Source organism: Ochotona princeps, chromosome 27 (assembly GCF_030435755.1).
Source record: "Ochotona princeps isolate mOchPri1 chromosome 27, mOchPri1.hap1, whole genome shotgun sequence".
Taxonomy (NCBI): Eukaryota; Metazoa; Chordata; class Mammalia; order Lagomorpha; family Ochotonidae; genus Ochotona; species Ochotona princeps.
The window spans coordinates 17,608,388-17,629,575 of record NC_080858.1 but is presented as its reverse complement, the minus strand read 5'-3'; the positions used below and the strand labels follow the sequence as shown (position 1 = coordinate 17,629,575).

General features: G+C 46.8%; 1 protein-coding gene and 1 long non-coding RNA gene across 2 annotated transcripts; both read left to right on the top strand.

Moving 5' to 3' along the window:
* Nucleotides 1–1,643: 1,643 nt before the first annotated feature.
* Nucleotides 1,644–6,377, top strand: LOC131478124 (uncharacterized). The gene is made up of 3 exons (XR_009244315.1): nt 1,644–1,796; nt 5,511–5,597; nt 6,134–6,377. It is a non-coding gene; the product is annotated as an uncharacterized LOC131478124 (long non-coding RNA).
* An 8,528-nt stretch (nt 6,378–14,905) lies between these two features.
* Nucleotides 14,906–19,612, top strand: CDKN1B (cyclin dependent kinase inhibitor 1B). The gene is made up of 3 exons (XM_004592574.3): nt 14,906–16,047; nt 16,588–16,717; nt 18,769–19,612. The coding sequence occupies exons 1-2, from the start codon at nt 15,573–15,575 to the stop codon at nt 16,707–16,709; spliced, it is 597 nt and encodes a 198-aa protein (XP_004592631.1). The 5' UTR covers nt 14,906–15,572; the 3' UTR covers nt 16,710–16,717; nt 18,769–19,612.
* Nucleotides 19,613–21,188: the final 1,576 nt, after the last annotated feature.

Below are 21,188 nucleotides of genomic sequence, written 5' to 3'. Positions count from 1 at the left end.
TGTGCAAAAAAAAAAGTTTGAGCTCCAGGCAGTGGCATTTTTTAAATTAAATTTTGAAGACTTTTCATAAGTGTGGGGAAAACACTTAGGGCCTTTAGAGTGCTACTGTATCGTAGGACTTAAGGGAAATACAGGAGAAGGGACTTATGCCTTATTTGAGGACCATACAAATGGCCTTATCAGAGTGGACATCTGCCCTAATAGCATACCACATATCCAGTTAGATTACCTGGGTCAGTTTCCAGCCCTGGCTCCTGACTTCAGCTTCCTGCCACCCATATGGAAATTCTGAATTGAGTTCCCCTTCCTGGCTCCAGCCCTGGTGATCATGGGCCTTTGGGCAGTCAGTGTGGATGGGCACTCTCTGTCTCTCTGGGTGTCTTATCGCTGTCTCTTTTTATGTGTGTGTCTGTACATCTCTCAAATTGAAAACAAAAATTTCCCTCTATGAGGTTTGATGTTGTGGCATAGTAGGTTAAGCTCCCACTTGCAAAGCTGGCATCCTATATGAGTGCTGATTTTAGTCCTGGCTGCTCCAGATCAAGTTCCCTAGAATGAACCTGATTAAGTGGCAGAAGCTGGCCTGAGCACTTAGCACTCTGCCACCCATGGGGGAGACCCAGATGGAATTCTGGGCTCCTGTGTTCAGCCTGCACTAACCTTGGGTGGTCATTTGGGGAGTGAACTGTAGATGAAAGATATTCCTCTTCTCGGCCTCTGTAACTCTACCTTTCAAATACGTAAATAAGTAACATATTTTTAAAAGTTGCTATGTTAATAAAAAATGCTAAAAACAATTAAATCTCTGCTGGCATCAATAAGGCTGTGCTGCTGAATATGATAGTAACCAATCAGGTGCAGCAACTGAGTACTTACATGTAGTAATGCAAACTGAGACATACAGTTAGCGAAAAATAGATAGCAGATTTCAAGAATTTAGGTTTTAAAAAGAATGTAGGAAAGTAGATGGTTTTTGGGCCTGACACAGTGGCCTAGCAGCTAAAGTCCTTGCCTTACATGCGCCAGGATCCCATATGGGCACTGGTTCTAATCCTGGCAGCTCCATTTCCCATCCAGCTCCCTGCTTGTGGCCTGGGAAAGCAGTTGAGGACGGCCCAAAGCTTTGGGACCCTGCACTTGCGTGGGAGACCCGGAAGAGGTTCCAGGTTCCCGGTTTTGGATCGGTATAGCATCGGCCGTTGCAGCTCACTTGGGGAGTGAATCATCGGACTGGGGATCTTCCTCTCTGTCTCTCCTCCTCTTTGTATATCTGACTTTGTAATAATATAAATAAATCTTTAAAAAAAAAGATTTGTTTATTTTTATTAGAAAGGTGGATATACAGAGAGGAGGAGAGACAGAGGAAGATCTTCTGTCCGATGATTCACTCCCCAAGTGGCTGCAATGGCTGGAGCTGAGCCAATCCGAAGCCAGGAGCCAGGAACTCTTCCGGGTCTCCCACACAGGTGCAGGGTCCCAAGGCTTTGGGTTGTCCTCAACTGCCTTCCCAGGCCACAAGCAGGGAGCTGGATGGGAAGTGGGGCTGCGGGGATAAGATCCAGCACCCATATGATCCTAGCGCATGCAAGGCGAGGCCTTTAACCACTACATTATTACGCCGGGCCCCCTAGTTTTACTTTAAAAAAAAAATTTAAAAAGCTGCATCCTGTGTCTCCTGTTTCTGATGGATGGTGCTGCTTGGGAACCGTCAATCCTGGAGCCTGGGCTTCTGGATTGAACAGCCGTGTGTATGTCCACAAGGATGTTTGTTCCAGTTCACAGCAGTTTCATCAAAGGTAAAAATTAGTTACAGTGGTATGTTTTCTTGATTCCTTCCCACCTCCCTCCGTGCTTCAAGCATCCACAGGAGAAACTAGTTTTACACCTTCGTTTGCACTGTGCAGCTCGATGATATGCAAAGCTTAGAGGTGTCTGAAGCCACTAACTAGCCTCTTGTTTTTTTTTTAAGATTTACTTATTTATTTGAAAGAGTTACAAAGAGAAAGACAGCTCTTCCATCTGTTGGTTCACTCCCCAAATGGATACATTGGCCAGGGCTGGGCTGGTCTGAGCTAGGAGTTTCATCTGTGTCTCCCATGTGGGTTGCAGGGGCCCAAACACTTGCTCATCTTTTGCTGCTTTTCCCAGGCCATTAGGGAGCTGGATCAGGAGTGGCGCAACTGGGATTTGAACCAGCAACATGAGACAGGATGCCAGCGTTGGCATTCCTCACCTTCCACTGCGCCAGTCTAGAAAGGTCTCTGTTTTCTCTAAAGGAAGGCATTCCTGCAGAATTTCTGCCGTTTCCCTATAAACTAGTTTTTCTATTTACTTGCAGGAAGGCTTGCCCATGGCTGCTTTAAAATGTTTGTGTGCAGGGAAAATTAAAGACCCAAAGTATTATATTGATGTTGTAATCATATTGACTTTATTTCCCCGTATACCCAAAGGCATATGAGCTAACAATGACTTTTTGTGGCATATAAAGCTTTTACTTTGAGAGACAGGTCTTAGAAAGCAAAAGGAAGATAAAATTCTAATCTTATATTTTCAAAGACTTGGTATATGGTTACCATGATCTTGTGTAGTATGAGTGAGCAGTAGCAAGGAAATTATATCATTCTTTTAGTAAGTAACATGTAATGTATCACTTCATTTCATTTATTCATTACTCCCTTCTACCAGCTAAAATCCATTGAGTGCCTAAGACCCATTTCAAAAAACACCTTTTCAGCAAAGTCTCCCTTATTCTCTCTAGAACCTTTTTAAGTACTTTGTGTACCATGTTTGGTCTTGTATTTATGCTACTAATTTTTATGTTTAGAGTAACACTCTTCTTTTTTCTTGTTATATTAGAATTGCTTTCTTTTTAAAAATTATTTATTTGTTTGAAAGGCAGAGTTACAGAAAGAGAGAGATATCTTTCATCTACTGATTCATTTCTCAAACACCTGCAACAGCCAGACTGGGACAGGCTGAAACCAGGAGCCAGGAACCCCATCTGAGCCTCCTGTGTGGGTGATCGGAACCCAAGAACTTGGCCCATGACCTGCTGCTACCGCACAGACACATGAGCAGAAGGTTCAATTGGAACAGAAGAAAAAGGGACAGACAGAGAGCTCCCATCTGCTGGTTCACTGCCTAAATGCATAAGCAGCCAGGGCTGGGTCAGGCCTTAGCCCTGAGCCGGGGACTCAGGTGGTGACCCAGCTGTTGGAGCTGTCACATGTTGCCTCTCAGGAAGTGCATTAGCAAGAAACTGGAAACGCAAACAGAACCAGGACTTGAACCCAAGGCATTTTGGTATGGGATACAAGCACCGTAACTGCTTAGCCAAAGCTCAGTCCTACTTTTATTTTCTATGAAGCCTTGAAATTGACCTTATAAATTATAGATCTACAGATTATATAATCTTATAGATATGTCATATCAAAGTATGTTAAATATTGTATGTGATATCAAAGTGAATATGTCACAGAGGCTGTGAATGGGTCTGTTTTTTCTGGGGGACCTTTCTGAAATTTTAGGTTTTGTGGGAAAGGATCAGGTTTAGATTGCTATCTTTGTAACTAATTCTGTGTGACCAAAAATGAGTTATCTTTTACCATTGGTTCTATTTCTTCACTTATGTTTGGTTATAATACCTACATGGAGTACAAAGAATTGTTAAAATATTCTATCATAAAATAATGTAAAATCAGGTTGTTTTGTGGTTAATGTATAAAATGATCAAAATATTTGATGCGTAGACACTATGCAAATATAGAGTTCAGTTCAATGTGATGGTGATTAAATCTTTTGTGTATGTATGTAAAAAAGTAATTAAAGTATGGTTCTGGCTTGACACCTTGTAGGGTTAGAACTGACGGTCTTGGCTTTGTCCTGTGCTCCTATGCTGTCTAAACAGCACAGCATGTTAGATCATTGATTTTCCTGCTTGCTTTTGTTTTAAGATTTATTTTTGTTATTTTTATTGGAAAGTCAGATATACAGAGAGGAAGAGAGACAGAGAAGATCTTCCGTCTGTTGATTCATTCCCCAAGTGGCCTCAAAGGCCGGAGCTGTGCAGATCCAAAGCCAGGATCCCATATGGGCACTGGTTCTAATCCTGGCAGCTCCACTTCCCATCCAGCTCCCTGCCTGTGGCCTGGGAAGGCAGTGGAGGATGGCCCAAAGCCTTAGGACCCTGCCCCCGCGTGGGAGACCTGGAAGAGGTTCCGGGTTCCCAGCTCCGGATCAGCACAGCACCAGCCAGCCGTTGCAGCCACCTGGGGAGTGAATCATCGGACTAGGGATCTTCCTCTCTGTCTCTCCTCCTCTTTGTATATCTGACTTTGTAATAAAAATAAATAAATCTTTAAAAGAAAAGTATAAACAAAACTGTAATACATTACTGTTTTAATGCACTATGAATTTTTAACAAAGTCTCATAATTTTGATTATTTGGTAAATAAGAGAGTCTTTTTGGTAAGAATATAACATTATTTCTATGGTGATTTGCTAAGCAAAATACTTGTTGAAATATAAGACTAAGAATTAAGGCTAATTCTGTGCTAATTTTCTTGGCACATTCTCCAAAAGTGGCCTTTTTTTTTCCCCCTCAAGGTATTGTTATGTATTTATGCAAAAGGCAGAGTGACAAAAAAGAGAAAGTAAAAGGGTTTCAGTCCATTGGGTCACACCCTAATGGTTGCAAAGCCAGGAGCCTGGAACTCCATCAGGTCGCCCACATGAATGCCAGGAGCCCAAAGAGCCTTCTTCTGCTTTCCCAGACACATTAGGAGGGAGTCGGGTCAGAAGCGGAGCCTCCAGGGAGTCGGACCAGCACACATATGGAATGCCAGCATTACAGACAGTGGCTAAACTTGCTGAGCTACAATGCTTGCCCCATAGGAGTTACTTTTAAACATGTTTAGGGTCATCTGTCAGCCTGGTAATTTCTTGTGAAAATTAAGGGAAGATATTGAAAGGCAGTGTACAATCAGACAATGAAATAGTGGTGAAGGCAATCAATATATAAACCATTTAAATATATATATATTTAATATATATTATATGAAAGGTAAACAGCCAGCCATTTCCTAGTCACTGGGTCATTCCCCTGATGCTTGCAACAGCTGGGGTTAGGCCAGGCTGAAGGCAGGAACTAGGGATTCAGTTGGAGTCTGCCATGTAGGTTGCTGAAACCCAAGTGCTTGAGTCGTCTCCTGCAGCCTTCCAGGAAACTGGAATTGGGAGTAGAACCAGGAGTTGATGCAGGCATTGTGGTATTGGATGTTGGCATCCCAAGTGAAGTGTTAACTGCTGCACCAAGCACCTCCCTGTATGGTACTTAAATATGCTTGGTCCTCAGTGGGTTGGACCTCATCCTTGACCCTTTTCTAGTCTGCTGTCAGACAGGTTTCCTGATACTAGAAGTCATCTTCCCCTGCTTAGACAACGTGTGGATGTGCATATTTAGTTCATGTGAATATATGCACGCAGCTATGTATGACTTTGTCTCTTTTTAGGTCATACCAGTCACACCTTCATGTCTTCCATGTCTTCTCTCCACCAAAACACCTTTATCAAAGCGATCTTGATGGCCAAGTGCAACGGTCAGTCCTGTGTTTCTCTTGCCTCTTTGAAGTACTTCCCATCAGCAGTCAAAACGATCAGTTAAACAGTCAGACTGAAACTCTGTCTGCTCAGAGAGGACTTACCTCAAATGGAGTAGAATCCCATGCTTACTGTGACATACAATGTTTTATGTAACCTGGGCCCCTATTTCCTCTCAGATTTCATCTCTTACCTCTCAACCCCAACTTGCTGTGTTTCCGGCTTACTGTTTCCCTTATTGTCCCCAAATCAGCCAGGCACATTCCTGCCTCAGAGCCTTCGGATCCGCAATTTCCTCTGCCTGTAGCATGGAAAATGACATGGTCCCTGCCCTCATTCCATTGCTACTCAAATGTCGCTTTATCACAGAGGGCCTCTCTTCATTCCCGTCCCCAAAACTCATTTGTTTTTCACCACTGAAGCAACATGACATCTTTTGCTTGTTTGTGTTTTGTCTGCCTTCCATACTTGAGTGCAAATTTCCACTCTGTGACACTAGAACTTTGGCTATCTTTGTCCTCTGCTGTGTCCCTAGAGAGCTTGGCGCCTGGGATGGACTCATTAAAAATTTAATGAACGAAGAAATGAAGAAGCACTTATGTAAGTGATTATTCAGAGTAGTCAGGAGCACAAAGTGAGTAGTTTTCAGCTTTCGTCTGGGTACGTGGAGTGAACTGAAGGCTGAGCTCTGAACCCAGAGTTTTCTTCTTAGTTTTTTCAACATGAACAGTATGTAGTTAAAGATGGTAGACGGGTAGCAGAACCATTCCCTTGTTCCAAGTTCCATATATTAATCACAGGAGTTGTCCATTTATGTTCCTTTCATGTTAGTGATCATAAATCCAAGTTTTCATATTTATTCCCTATTTCTATGATACTGGTAATACTGATAAACTTTCATTTGCTCACTACATTTTACTTGAAAATGAACATTTTTTTCTCTAAATAAAAGTGCCTCATCAATTTTTTCTTTAAATTTTGATTTTATTAGATTTATTTTTTAAGATTTCTTTATTTTTAAAATATTTATTTATTTTTATTGGAAATGCAGATTTACAGAGAAAAGGAGAGACAGAAATGTCTTCCATCCACTGGTTCACTCCCCAAGTGGCCACAACAGCCAGACCTGAGCCAATCTGAAGCCAGGAGCCAGAAGCTTCTCCTGGGTCTCCCATGTGGGTGTAGGGTCCCAAGGTCTTGGGCCATGCTCTACTGCTTTCTCAGGACACAAACAGGGAACTGGATGGGAAGTGGAGCAGCTGGGACATGAGCCAGTGGCCATACAGGATCCTGGCACTTGCAAGGAAAGGATTAATTTAGCCATTGCACCAGGTCCTAGATAATTTTAATACTCCCCTTGAATTCTGTTTTTTCCCAAAAGTGCCATTTTTTTTCTTGCCGGAACCAGAATCCCGTCTTTTCCAGAGCATTCTATTACTTACTTATTTGTTCCTTTGTTTATTTTTCTATTTGAAATGCAGAAGAGAGAGATTCTCCATTCCTTGGTGGACTCCGCAGACACCTGTACCAGTTAAAGGCTGGGGAATTCAGGAGCTGGGAAATCAATCTGGATCTTCCAGGTGAGTGATAGGGACCCAAGTACATGAGCCAAGACTGCTGTCTCCCAGGGCATGCATTATGTGAAATGAAAAGCGATGACAGGCACTTTGATATGGGTGTTTCAAACGATGAGCTAACGCCCACCGTTCCCCCTAGAACCTTCATCTGTGGATAGTGCATTGTAATTAAGTTAGTGACACCACAGTTATGTAATGTGCAAACTCAACGAGTTGTGGCATCTTCTGCGCTGGCTTCTGGAAGCTCAGCTTACAAGCACAGGGCCACACTCGTCCTTGTACCCTCTCCATTTTCTTGTATGGTGCTGGATCACTTCTTTATCTCTAGGTTTCACCAATTTCCCGGAGGTCTTAGGAAAATTACTGTGATAATGCTGGAGAAGATACTTTCAAATATTTAAAGTATTGTATTGATCAGGATTGTTTGGGTTCAACTCCTAGAAACCTGTAATGGGGGCCTGCACAAGTGGAAATCATAATGTGATACTGTATCTTATCCCCTTAGGATAGCTACAATTGGTAAAAATGGAAAAGAAACAGGAGTTGGAGAGATGTGGAGAAATTAGGATAGCCATCCTTTATTAGTGGGAATAAAAACTATTTCAGTTACTATGCAAAACACCTTGGGGCAGGGCGTTGGGTAGGGCTGTGGCATAGCATTTAACATCATCCACGGCACAAGTATCCAATATCAGATCGAGTCCTGACTGCTCCACTTCTGATGCTGCTCCCTGCTAATGCACCTGAGAAACCAGCAGAAGACGCTGTAAGTCCTTGGGCCCCTGCACCCACTTGGGATACCTGGAAGAAACTTGAACCACGCCCAAGTTTTGGCCATTGTGGCCATTTGGGGAGTGAGCTAATGAAGGAAGAGCTCTTGTCTCTGTCTCTGTAACCTTGCCTCTCAAATAACTATTTTTTCAAAGAAATTTATAACAAACAAGCTGAGAGAAAAAGATGACTTTTTTTTTATTATAAATACAGAGCTTCAGATCAAACTCAAGTGGCATAGTGATGGGACATCTTTGATATGCAAAATCCAGAAACTATAGAAGATAGAATTCTAGAGGAGATTTTGTTTGCTAAGGGCTATTTGCCTGAAACTACATGGATAGAAATGCACTTTTTCCCCCTCTCTCAGGTGAGATCAGGGGCCCAGGTGGATGATGGCTATGTCATCTACAGCATACAGCTTCCAAGCTGTGTTAGTATTCATTTTTCTAGCCTACAGCAAGAGGGCAAAGTAACGGCAGTACTGGAGGGATTCATGGCGTAGACTTTAGGTAATAGGCCTGGAGAACACATATCACATTTGCTTATATTCTGTTGAACACACTGAGCTGCAAAAGAGACTAGGAAACTTCATATAGTTGGGCAGCTATGTTAATAATTCTAATGCTAAGAAAGAAAGTAAGAATGAATTCTGGGCTGTTGGCAGTCAGTCCTACACTCTCCTCTCTCAGCTCTGTCAGCGGATTTCTTCTCTCAGACACCCAGGCCTGGCTGATGTTGTAGTATAGCAGGCTAAATGTCTGCCTATGACCCTGGCACCTCTTATAGTTTGAGTTCTGGCTGCTCCACTTTGGACCCAACTCCCTGCTAATGCACTTGGGAAAGCAATGGAAGATGGCCTGAGTCCTTGGGTCCCATGTGGAAGATCTGGAAGGAATTCCTGGCTCTTGGCCTTACCCTGATGCAGCCCTGGCCATTGTAGCCATTTGGGAGGTGAACCAGTAGATGAAAGATTATCTCTGTTTCAAATAAATACAAAATAAAATTTTATTTTTTAAAAAAATCAAACACCCAAGCTTGAATCCTTAAGTTTACCCTTATTTCTCCATTGGTTCTAATTCCCTTTCTTGTTGCAACCCCTCACGCAGTCTAGTTCTGTTGGCCTCAGCGCTGCTTTAAGGCTGTTTAATCTGTTGCTTGAGCAACTGCAGTAGTCTCCAGAATTATCTCCCCGTGCCAGCCTCTCCAGGCACATCACACCCCTCCTTCATCCTGCTGTCAGACACCACTTCCGAACACAAAGATCTGATTGTACAAAACAGCTTGGGCCCCTTCATCGTCACCTCCCCTCTCATAGGCACCATATAAAAAGCATCTTCAGCTATGCCTTTGCAACTTAGGTTATGGCAGATGGCCTCCTGTTCTCTCTCCTAGACTCACTCTGGTTTCACGGCTCTATTTTTCTAAAACATATATTTGAGAGAGAAAGAGAAAGGGAGGCGTTAAGGGGGGGAAAGAGGGAGAGAGACTGAGAGACAGAGAGACTCTCATGCATTGTCTGAGTGAGGCTAAAGCCAGAAGACAGAAATTCAGTCCAGATGTTCAACATGGATTGCAACTACTTGAGCCATTGCTTTTTGCCTCTCAGGGTCTGCATTAACAGGAAGCTAGAGCCAGGAGCTGAGCACTGCAGTGTGGTATATGAGCATCTTGATGACTAAGGCTAAAGGCAGGACCCTCATGACCCGTTTGCCTCATGCTTGTACTGCACCCATCTCCCAGCTCCTCTGTTGTCTGTCTGTCTGTCTGTCTGTCTCTCTCTCTCTCTCTCTCACACACACACACACAGACACAGAACTCTATATTCAGCTTTTCATGTAGCACTATCCCTAGATGCCATCTCCTGGGTCAACTTCAGCCTTACTATCTGCCAGGTCATCTCATCTCAGAAATCTAGGCCTCAGAACCTCAGCCCAGTCCAGGACTGGCTTGCTTTTATTCAGAATACCAGTCATAGCATTCTTTTCACCAGATGTTCTTTGTGTTCCCACTACTAACAGACTTTTTTTTTCAAAAATATATTGTATGTCTATTTAGAAAATATTTAAGAAGCAGAGACACAAAACACTTTCATCTTGTGGCTTATTTCCTAAAGACCCCCAGTGATGGGAACATAGGCACGCCACAGCTGGGAGTTCGGAACTCAATCCAAGTATCCCATGGGGGTGACTTGGGGTCCAAGCACTTGAGCATAATGTTTCCTCTCAGGATGGAGGGAACATTAGCAGGAGCTGAAATTGAAAGCTGAATCAAGACTTGAACCCAAGTACTCTAACATAGGACGTGGGAGTCCCAAAAGGCATCTCAAATGCCAGGCCAGAAGGTCTATCCCTAAACGTGTTGTTTTTAACTTCCATCTTTTTCCAAAATTTAAAATTATTTTTATTGGGCCCTGGCAGGTTTAAACTGCTGCCTGGCACACTGGCATTTTATATGAGTTCAGTTCCATGCCAGCTGTTGCACCTCTGATCCAGTTTGTAGCTGGATCTGTGTCATGAAGAAAGTGGGGGAGAGGTCTTCTGTTGGCTGGTTCACTTTCCAGATGACCACAGGGCCAACGCCAGGAGCCAGAATCTTCTTCTAGGTCTGTCGTGTGAGTGCAGGGATCCAGGGACTTAGGGTTGTCCTTCCCTGCTTTCCCAGACACAGCAGCAGGGAGCTGAATCTGAGTGGAACAGCTGGGACTGGAACCAGAGCACGTTAGGGACATCTGCCTTGCATGGCGTTAACTCACTATGCCTAAAGCTTCTTTCTACTTTATTTTTTAAAGATTTATTCTATTTTTTAAAGACTTATTTATTTTTTATTACAAAGTCAGATATACAGAGAGGAGAGACAGAGGGGAAGATCCCCAAGTGACCGCAACAGCCAGTGCTGCACCGATCCGAAGCCGGGAACCAGGAACTTCCTTCCAGATCTCCCACGCGGGTGCAGGGTCCCACTGCTTTCCCAGGCCACAAGCAGGGAGCTGGATGGGAAGTGGAGCTTGCCAGAGATTAGAACTGGCACCCATAAAGGATCCCGGCGCGTTCAAGGCGAGGACTTTAGCCGCTAAGCCACGACGCCGGGCCGATTTATTCTATTTTTATTGGAAAGTCAGATATACAGAGAGGAGACAAAGAGAAACATCTTCTGGTCGGCTGATTTCACTGTCCAAGCGGCCGCAACGGCTGGCCAGAGCTAAGCGGTGCCGCTGGGATTAGAACCTGTTAAGCGGTGCCTCTGGAATTAGAACCTGTGCCCATATAGCATCCCGCGGCGCGGCGCGTGCAAGGCGAGGACCTTAACCGCTAGACTCCCATGCTAAGCCGGCTTTTTATATTTTAAATTTGAGTGCTTCTGGGGGGTCTGGGTTGTGACACAGTGAGTCACGTAACCGTCTTCCGGAGCACGTGATCCCAAGTGGACGCTGGTTCCAGTGAATACCGGCTGCTGTTCCAATTCTGACACCGTTCCCTGCTAACATACCTGGGAACCCTGCCGCGTGGAAGACCCAGAGGAAACTCCTGACCGCTGGCTTCAAAATTTGCCCAGCTCTGGCCTTTTTGGCCATTTGGGGAGTCAACCAGAGCATGGGAGATTCTCCCGCTTCCTAACTCTGCCTTTGAAAGAAAGAAACATCTTAAAAATTAATAGAAGGCACCCAGCAAACTTCTGCAAACTCAAATTGAAAGAGTCAGAAATGGATGGCTATGAAATTGCTAGATTCATAAATTCCTGTCCGTTTAGCGGAATGACACAGTTGAGCAAAAACCATCGCATTGTAAACATCCTCAAAGCCGTGTGCGCGTGGAGGGGCACGTGGCCAGGAACCTTGCAGAACCCCCCCCCCCCCGCAATGTGCTGCGCAACTTGCCCGGGACAGGACCACAGCTGGGGGGGGGGGGGGTCTGTCCGACACAGGTGCCACACAGGTGTTTTCTTTTTCAGTTATTTTTATCTTTGCCTCTTTCCTTAGTTGGTGAGACAGAGATGGAGGGGAGTGGGGCGGGGGTGGGGAGGTTTCCGTGACACGTCTCAGCTGTAAGTGAGGAACCTGGCAGGGGTGAACGTGACAGGAGAAAGAACACACAGGGCCTGCAAATCCAGGCTGCGTGTCTCTCCTCGCTGTCTCGGGCAGCCGCCTTCTCGCTGTGAGAGAGGATGGCGCTTGGCTCGCCGCCGCCTTTCCTCCCGACTGGCGGGCGCACTCCGGAGTGTTTTCCTTGCTCTGTGGCTACTACAAGAGGACGCCTGCCTTCTTTTTATTTGCCCTGCGAGAGTTGGGTGCCTTGACTGTCAACAAAACACTTTAGACTGTAGCAAGGAGGTCGGGGGTAGGCGCTGCCCCACGGCCAGCTGCCAGCTCTCTTAAGGTGGCGTGACCTGGACTCCACTTTTTAAGATTAACAAAGCAACAAAATGGTGTAGCTACTTGTTCATGGAAAGATCCAGAGAACTGCGGGCAGAGAAAGCAGCATTCGTTTTTTGCCTTCATATCCTACTGACATCCCATGAATAAAATCACACTTGTGTGGCAGGTTTAAATACTGTAGAATGTCTTTATTTACATACTCATCTCTGCAGAAGCTTGTGAATTTGTTTATCTGTAGTATCTACAAGTTATAATGAAGTTCCTGTGTACTCCTGGCAAATATTTTTTGTGAAGGTGTGTAAACAAAAATTTTTTTTAAAACTTTACTTATTTTATTTGAAAGACAGGCAGAGATCTGTCTTCTTTGTCACTCCCCAAAAGCATGCAACCCCTGGGGCTGTAAACTCAGCCCAGGTCTCCCCCAGGGGTGCCAGGGACCCTACTCCCTGCCTCACTGCGTGTGCTGCAACAAGAAGTTGGAATCAGCAGAGCTGGGAGACTCAAGCCCATGCCCTCTGACATGGTACGTGGGCATTCCAAGTCGTGCTTTAACCATAGGTCTCCCCTCCCCCCGCCAGCAATTATTTTTAAAAATCTGGACAAGTGTCATAATTTCAGAGGTCAAGTATCGATTTATGGTAGTGAAACTTTTTTCCCCTAATTTTCCTGCTCCTTTTCCTCCAGGCCTCATTCAAAGAAATTAAGCAGGAGCTTTAAATATATAAAAAAAGAAAATTACACTGGATGGGTCACCAGCTAAAAGTCTGTTTCTGGCAGCGAGGTGGGAAGTCCCAACTTTTATATCAGCTTTGAGTTCTCCACACATCATCCGCACCCCCTGCCCCATCCTTTTGGAATCTGGATTTTAGCTGAAGCAGTGGATAGCGATACAGCAGAGGCCACTGACAGCTGAGTCTAAATGGCCGGTGACCACAGAGACATCAAGGAGGCACCTGCCAGCAGCCCCCAGTTGGAGAAGGAGCCATTTTGAATAACTTACTAGGGAAGAGACCCCTGGAGACTGCAGCACAACCCAAGCGTGATGAGAAATGGAGCAGAGGATGGGAGTGGGGAAGGGAGGAGTAGGGTGGAAGAGGGAGACCGCCTTCTCCAGCCACCTGCGCTTCCAGCTGGATGCCCCCCCCCCCCACCCCGCCAGCAAAGCTCTCAAGGTCTCAGCGTCCTCAGTGGTAACAAGGGAGTGTCAAACCGCAGGGTCTCTAAGACCCCTCCAGCTGCCGCTTCCTGACATGCACGAGGTGAGGCAGGCTAGCCACGTGGACAGACAAGATGCGGCTAAGAACACACGTGGAGGCATCTAGACTTGCCTAAAGCGCAGATGGGTGAAGAAGAGAATGGCGTTGATGTGCCACTGAACACCGGCCCGGTTTCCAGTATGGCTTACTAAGTTTGACCCACGTCAAGACACTACATGTTGGGAGTGGTGTGAACAGGCAACGGAAGACCCGCTAAACCCTGTTTCAGAAAACAGGACAGTCCCACCCCCTCCTATTTGAACTTCCACCACTTGCAGAAGGTCAAAGTGACAGGTAAACTTCAAGTTGCAAAGGAGAGCATAGAAATGCCCAAATGGTATCAGGCGTTAGAGCAGCACTGTATAGGTTTTCTAAGCCACTTCCTAATGTGAACTTGGACCCCCGAAGGGAGTATTTTCCACCCTTCCACAGCATGATAGCCATCTAGAAGCTTGCAGCTGAATATCCTCCGTTCGGAGACTTCAGCTTTCATCCAAATACAGTGAAGCAATCAATCCCGTGGGAGAAGGAAGGGGCTGCTGGGTCCTGGTAGCACTGTGAAGAGCTCATGGCCAGTGTAGGCTTCACCTGGGCTGGAGAAGCAAGGCCGGAGCCAGGTTGTAAAGAAAGGCGTTGGAGTCGGCTACAAAGTATCGAGGGACCGAAGCGAGTTTCTGAGCTCCAGGTCTTATTTTTATTGAGGGAGATCTTGGGTGCCAAAAGCATTCTAAATGCCGCTGTCCACTTCCGGCTACTTTACAGAAAAGTCGTCTGCCCCAGGGGCCCCTTCCCTGAGCTTCCCCTGCCCCCCTCCCGCCCATTCCCTCTTCCCGCCTGTTCTAGCACACCAGGAACCTCCGTAATGACCGATTTATCTGACCACTGTCCCACCCTCTGCAGCCCTGGAGAAAGCAATCGGGCAGGGAGCTCGCCTGCACGGAGGGGGCTCCTGGGGAGAGCCGAGCAGGACTGGGGTGGGGTGAGGTGGGGGCGGGGAAGGGCAGGGCTCCCCCTCACTTACTCCCCACCCCCATCTTTCACCCCCGGCTCGGTGGGCACAAACAGAACCAGCTGGGCAGCGAAGCTCAGAAAGAGGGGCGAGCGACCCTTCAGGCCCGAGGTGGCCCAGGCGGGGAGCCGGGCGGTCGACGCCCGGGGCGGTTGCGTGTCGCAGACCCCGCCCGGGCCCGCCGCCCAGGCCCCTCCCTAGCGCCGTGGCCGGCCGGCCGTTCGGCTCTAGGAGGCCGGTTGCCTTTTTAATTTCCCCGAGGCCAGCGCAGCAGGTTTGCTGGCAGCCGCGCGGCCCCGTCGATCGCGCGCACCCCCTTCCTCCACACCCCCCTCTGCAGGCGGCGCGCGGGGACGCGGGCGGGCGCTCGCCCCGCGCCAGGGCCACCTTAAGGCCGCGCTCGCCAGCCTCGGTGGGGCGGCTCCCGGCGCCGCGACCAATGGATCTCCTCCTCTGTTTAAATAGACTCGCCGTGTCAATCATCTTCTTCTTCGTCAGCCTCCCTTCCACCGCCATATTGGGCCACTAAAAAAGGGGGCTCGTCTTTTCGGGGTGTTTTCCGCCCCCTCTCCTCTCTCCACTTTCTCTGCGCGCGGCGCGGCTTGGACGGCGCAAGGCTCAGGGAGCTGCGGCGTGCAGACACCCGCGGGCTCGCTCCGGCTGGGACTTGGACCGGCCACCCCTCCCGCTCCTCCCCTCCCCTCCCCGCCCTCTCGTGCGCCCGCACACTTGATCGGCGGAGGCGGCGGCGGCAGCGGCGGCTTGGGCTGTGCGGCCGGGGCTTCCCCGCTCGGCTCCCGCACCCTGCGCGCCCCCTTAGTGCGGCGGCGACTCGCCTTGGTCAGTCTCTTGGCTCCTAGCACAGTAGTACGCGCGCGCCGGGCTCGGCTGCGTCTGGGCGCCCGGCTGCGTTCGGTTTTGTTTTGCGGATAGCCCGCGATAGAGGAGAGGCGGTGGGGGTCCAGACCGGGCCCAGGGGGGTCAAGATGTCTAACGTGAGAGTGTCCAACGGGAGCCCAGTCCTGGAGCGCACAGACGCCAGGCAGGCGGAGCACCCCAAGCCGTCCGCCTGCAGAAACCTCTTCGGTCCGGTGAATCACGAAGAGTTGAGCCGGGACCTGGAAAAGCACTGCCGAGACATGGAGGAGGCGAGCCAGCGCAAGTGGAATTTCGACTTCCAGAATCACAAGCCCCTGGAGGGCAAGTACGAGTGGCAGGAGGTGGAGAAGGGCAGCTTGCCCGAGTTCTACTACAGACCTCCTCGGCCGCCCAAAGGCGCCTGCAAGGTGCCAGCGCTGGAGATCCAAGACCTCAGCGGAACTCGTCCCGCCGCGCCGGGTGCGGGGTCCCAGGCCAACTCCGAGGATACGCACCTGGGGGATCCAAAAACAGAACAGTCGGACGGCCCGACGGCCTTGGCCGAGCAGTGCGTCGGGATGAGGAAGCGACCTGCTACGGATGGTAATAACGGCCCCCTACCCCCACCCCGAGCCCCCAGTCTGTCTGACCCTCCCTGCTTGCTCTAGACTCAGCTTCAGCGTATTCTGATGGGGGAGGGGGGAACAACTTGATTACGAACCCCGCAGATTGGTTATTTATTTATTTATGGTACCTGGGAGGGTGCTAGTCTTCATGAGTCAAAAGCGGGAGGTTGTAAGATGTGATCATTTTTTATCCCCTGTTTCTGCCCACACACACAAAAAAAAAACAGCGCAGTTCTTTTTCTAGGTGGGCAACACGATTGGAATGTTTCCCAGAGGGACCCCCCCGCCAACTTTTTCCTCCTGCCCCCCCACTGCCCCCACGGGCACCGGGGAGAGGGAGCCGCAGACCACCTGACTAGACGCTGCCGCTTCCAGGGTCTTGGGCGTAGGCGATGGGGTTTTCATCCGCTGGCCACGGGGACCAACTTAGGCCAGCCATTGTTTGTCCTCATAACGATTGTATGTGTGTGAGTGCGTGTGCGTCTGTGCTTTTAACACTCTCGCCCTTTGCCTGCAGATACTACCCCTCAAAACAAAAGAGCCAACAGAACAGAAGAAAACGTTTCAGACGGTTCCCCGAACTCCGGTTCGGTAGAGCAGACGCCCAAGAAGCCGGGCCTCAGAAGACGTCAGACGTAAACAACTCGGTGGGTTGATCAGAAAGGGACACCCCCCATCCCCACCCCGTGCTCCACCCCTACCTCCGGGGGAAGAAAAATATCCAACCCGGACACCCCAGCTGGGCTGCCTGAACCCAGAATACCTTTATACCCCAGCTGACGGGCTGCTGGCAGATCAGGAGCTTGGTAGGGTTTACCCGTGTTTGTATTTTGAGAAGTCAAAAGAGTAGCCGTGGGGCAGGCTGGAAGTCAGTATGGAATACTGTAATCCTTCGAAGTTTCTAGCTCTCCTTGAAACACTAACTGCCTAGAGCAAGTGCTTGTCTGTAACCAAGGCCCTCGGCCAGAGGTCATTTTCCCCAGTGAGTCCCACTCCACACAGGCTGGGAACAATAGGTTCCCCCTTTCTGCCCCTCACTCCCCATCCTACTACTTCCTGCTACTCCATCCAAACTAGAACTGGAGGTGCTCCTCAGTCCCCCTTCTCCAGAATTAGAAAATTGGCCCATGCACAATTAAATAGCAAACATGAAGGAAAAGTGAGGTGGAGCCAGCTCACCTTGGCTTATGCAGGGGGTTAGAGATGTGAATAGGGAGGCCAGAGGTTGTTTTCTTGTAACTTGATCAATTTTCATAAACTGTCACTTTCCCTTCTTACTGATGCCTTTTGGGGAGAGCACGGGTCTTAAACAAAGACAAAACCCTAAAGTTGGAAAGCTCGGAAATACTCAAGTTCCTACAGCATTGCTACTGGTCCTGGAGCTGCAAAGCAGAAGTACGGTTCCCTCTGGCAGAATAAGCAGTCCAGGAACGTGTCAGCTTGTGTATGCTAATCACACCAGGGCAGCGTGATTGGGATACGTGTAGGGGAAGTGGGTGGTAGGATGTCACGGTCGGTCTAGAGTAGGCTCGCCAGTCCAGGAAAAGCAGGGTGTTTTTCACAGAGTAAATGCGTCTCTGTGGATGGCTAATTTGAATCATTCAGCCCTGAGTTTACCTGGACAGCTTTCCCCTCGGATCATAACTTTCTATCCACAAGTTCTGTGACGGCCACCCCCCCAACCCCCAGCACAGTGTAGGATAGTGTAACCTACACAGATTCCTCCCTTGATATTGTCTTTTAAAAACTTCATTTGTTAACACTTCAGAGTCAGTTCAAGACCAGAGGCATTCAGGTGGTTGGTCCCACAGAGAATTTCTTGACTTCGCTAAAGGTTTTCAGAACTTCCCCAGAACTGTACTGTGGAGCCTCGACAGCGCAACTCTGTGCGAAATGGAAAAACTGGGTGACACATTTTCCTGAAGCCACATAAACACGCCCGGTACTCGCGACCTAGCTGCTCGGGGGAGAAGGCCCCAGACTTATAGGATTTTGGTCTGGCCCTACAGGGAGGCATGTGTTAGCAATGGTGCCAGCTACAGAACCGTAGTGGTACGGGGGCTAGGGGAAGATATTAGCACTCACTTCTGGAGTCCATGGAGGAATAAGAAACAAAAGTATTTGGATTTTGGAGAATACTATTTGTAGGGATTTTCCTTTTGGAGAGCTGTTGTTTCCAAGTATTTTTCAACTTTAGCAAATGGTGCTGCTCTTCAGTGTTGCCATTTCTTCATTTTCCTGTTTCTTTTTTCTCTCCCTGCCCGTTTTACCCAGATTCTCCACGGTCTCTCAGCCTCTGCACTGTTGACATTCGGGGCCGAGTCCTTTGTTGAGAGAGGCTGTCCTGAGCCTTGGAGGGTGTCTGGCAGCCTCCCTGGCCTCTGCCCACCAGATGCCAGTAGCATTCCCCCTCCCACAATGGTAACAATCGAAAATGTCTCCAGATCCTGCCAAATGTCCCTTGGGTGGGGGCGGGGGGGGGCAGCCCACTGCTGCTGTAGCCGAAAGGAGACGGCACAGGGAACATCCGTGTTCGCTGAAGCCAACTGTATTCACTGGGTACGAATACAGATTCCCTTCCCTGCAGCCCTCAGGTGTGTCCTGATCCACGGAGCGAGCCAGTCAGTCCTGTGGCTTCTGGATAACTTTTCCCTAGTGCTTTTCTCCCTAATCCTCCCTCTCGCTTTCCTTTTTGCAGCCTTCAGAATATGTTTCCTTGTTTGTCAGAGACACCCCAGCTTGAGGAAGCAAGGAAGATGTACATGACCAATTTAAAGACGTATGGCTGACTCCATGGAATGGACATCTTGTATAAGCACTGAACAGCAACAACACCATAACACTAAAATGTTTAGGCACTCTTAAATGATCTGCCTCTAAAAGCATTGGATGTAGCATTGTGCAATTAGGTTTTTCCTTATTTGCTTCATTGTACTACCTGTGTATATAGTTTTTACCTTTTATGTAGCACATAAACATTGGGGGCAGGGGAGGGCAGGGTGGGGCTGCAGAATTGGCATGGGTGGGTATGAAGAGCTGGCTTCGGTTGATAGCAAGGAAGAAAATATTTGACTTGCAAGAAGAGAAGCAATTGGATGAAGATTGAATTGTTTTCTTTAAAGATGTAATGTCCCTTTCAGTGAAAAGTGATATATTTTTAAATCATCACCATTTGAACACTGGCTACAAATAGTTGCTTTTTATTTTTATAGGAAGCTTACTTTTATTTGGGCCCTCCAATGATTCTTCTAAGCAGCAGCAAATGGCTTAAAAAAAAAGCAACCAAAAATTATCCCAGTGCCTCCCCCTAAAGTGTCTTTAAGTTGGAAGTTAGCAGTTAATTATTCAGCTGTTTGCTAATCACTCCAGGAAGTTCTAGGCAGAAACCTTGAGGTGGACATGGGCCGGAATTCTGGACCCTCAGAATTGACCATGTATTTTTGTCACACCAGCTGAGAAATTTTTCTTACATTTTTGTTTCACTTTGGGTTTTGTGGACACAGTCAAAATAATCTTTAAAAATCTATAACTTCACACACACACACACACACAAAAAGATAGTTTTTAATTTTAAGCTTCTCCTGCTATTTCTTAATTTGTCCAAAAGGAATATGGGGTTTCTAAAGGAAGGTATGCAGAGAGAGAAGGCACACTTGGGGGAAAAGTGAAATGGATACTACATCTTTAAACAGTATTTCTTCATTGCCTGTGTATGTGTATGAAACAATACCATTTGAAGTGTACCTGTGTACATAACTCTGTAAAGACACTGAGAAATTATACTAACTTATTTATGTTAAAAAGAAATTTCTTCTTCTTCTTCTTTTTTAATCTAGACAATATACAAGCCAAAGTGGCATGTCTTGTGCATTTGTAAATGCTGTTCTGGGTAGAATAGGTTTTTCCCTTCTTCTGTTAAATAATATGGCTGTGCTTAAAAAGTTGCATACTGAGCCAAGTATAATTTTTTGTAATGTGTGAAAAAAGATACCAATTATTGTTACACATCAAGCAATCAATAAAGAAAACTTCCATAGCTATTCATTGAGTTAGATTTAATGTGCTGCACGAAGCTTAAGGAGTCCTGTTTACACAAACATAGTCTGAAGGTAACATCTAGATCATTGAGGCCCACAACTCAAGGATGTTTTCTGTGGCTACGAATGCAGTTTGTGTTTCCCATATTTTCCTGTGTGGATGCATGAAGCTTTAGCTCTGAAAGTGAAAAAAAAAAAAAAAGCCACACTTTCATAGAAATAATATTGCTCAAGTCCACTTAAGTTAAAATATATCTTCTGGGAGAGGGATGTGTCAGAACCAAAAATTCTTACATAAGTGTGGACTGGTCACACAATTGCAGGATTGAAAATGAAAGTAACATGGGGACTCCTGAATTGTGTTATTTACCCAAGTTAAGTGTTGGGGGGAAGCAATTGTTCAGACCACCTCATTTGCTCTGCACATCTCTTTCAAAATACTCAGCTACGTGATGGACCCTGGAGAAATTGGTCAGTATCCTATACTGACGTAGGAATAAATTCATATTTAACTGGGTAACAATGTGAAATTTCCCAATTCCTGAGTACACTGCTTATAAACTACACATCCCGAACTGGGTTGCTCTAAATCCCAGATTGGGCTTTTTTTGGGTCTCCAGAGTCAACATAGCAGAGATAAAATTTTTATTTAAGAAGACATTATTTATTTAAAATTTTTTAAAAAGATAAGACGTATGAAGTCAGATTTACAAGAAGAATTCCTGTAATTCTACACTCTTAAAAATGTGGCTGGGGTGTAAAAGTAAATTATTTGTTCTAAGGATCTCCAAAGAGGAACAATGTTAAAGTCTGATTTGAGGTGAAACTATTTTACCCAAACACTTGCATTTACATCACAGCACCCCAAAAGAAAGATGGTATCAGCATTTTTTGACCTGAGTTTTGTTTTTTTTTAAAGCAGGATTGTGACTCTTTGTCTTTGTGGAAGGGTAAAATGGGTCTTTGGGTGGAGAGGCCAGTTTTTTAAGTAGGTATTATTATAATCAAAGATTTCAGCTGTTTTTTTTGTGTGTGTGATTCTGTTTAAACTCCCATTTTCACTGTTTTTCAGAAAGAGACT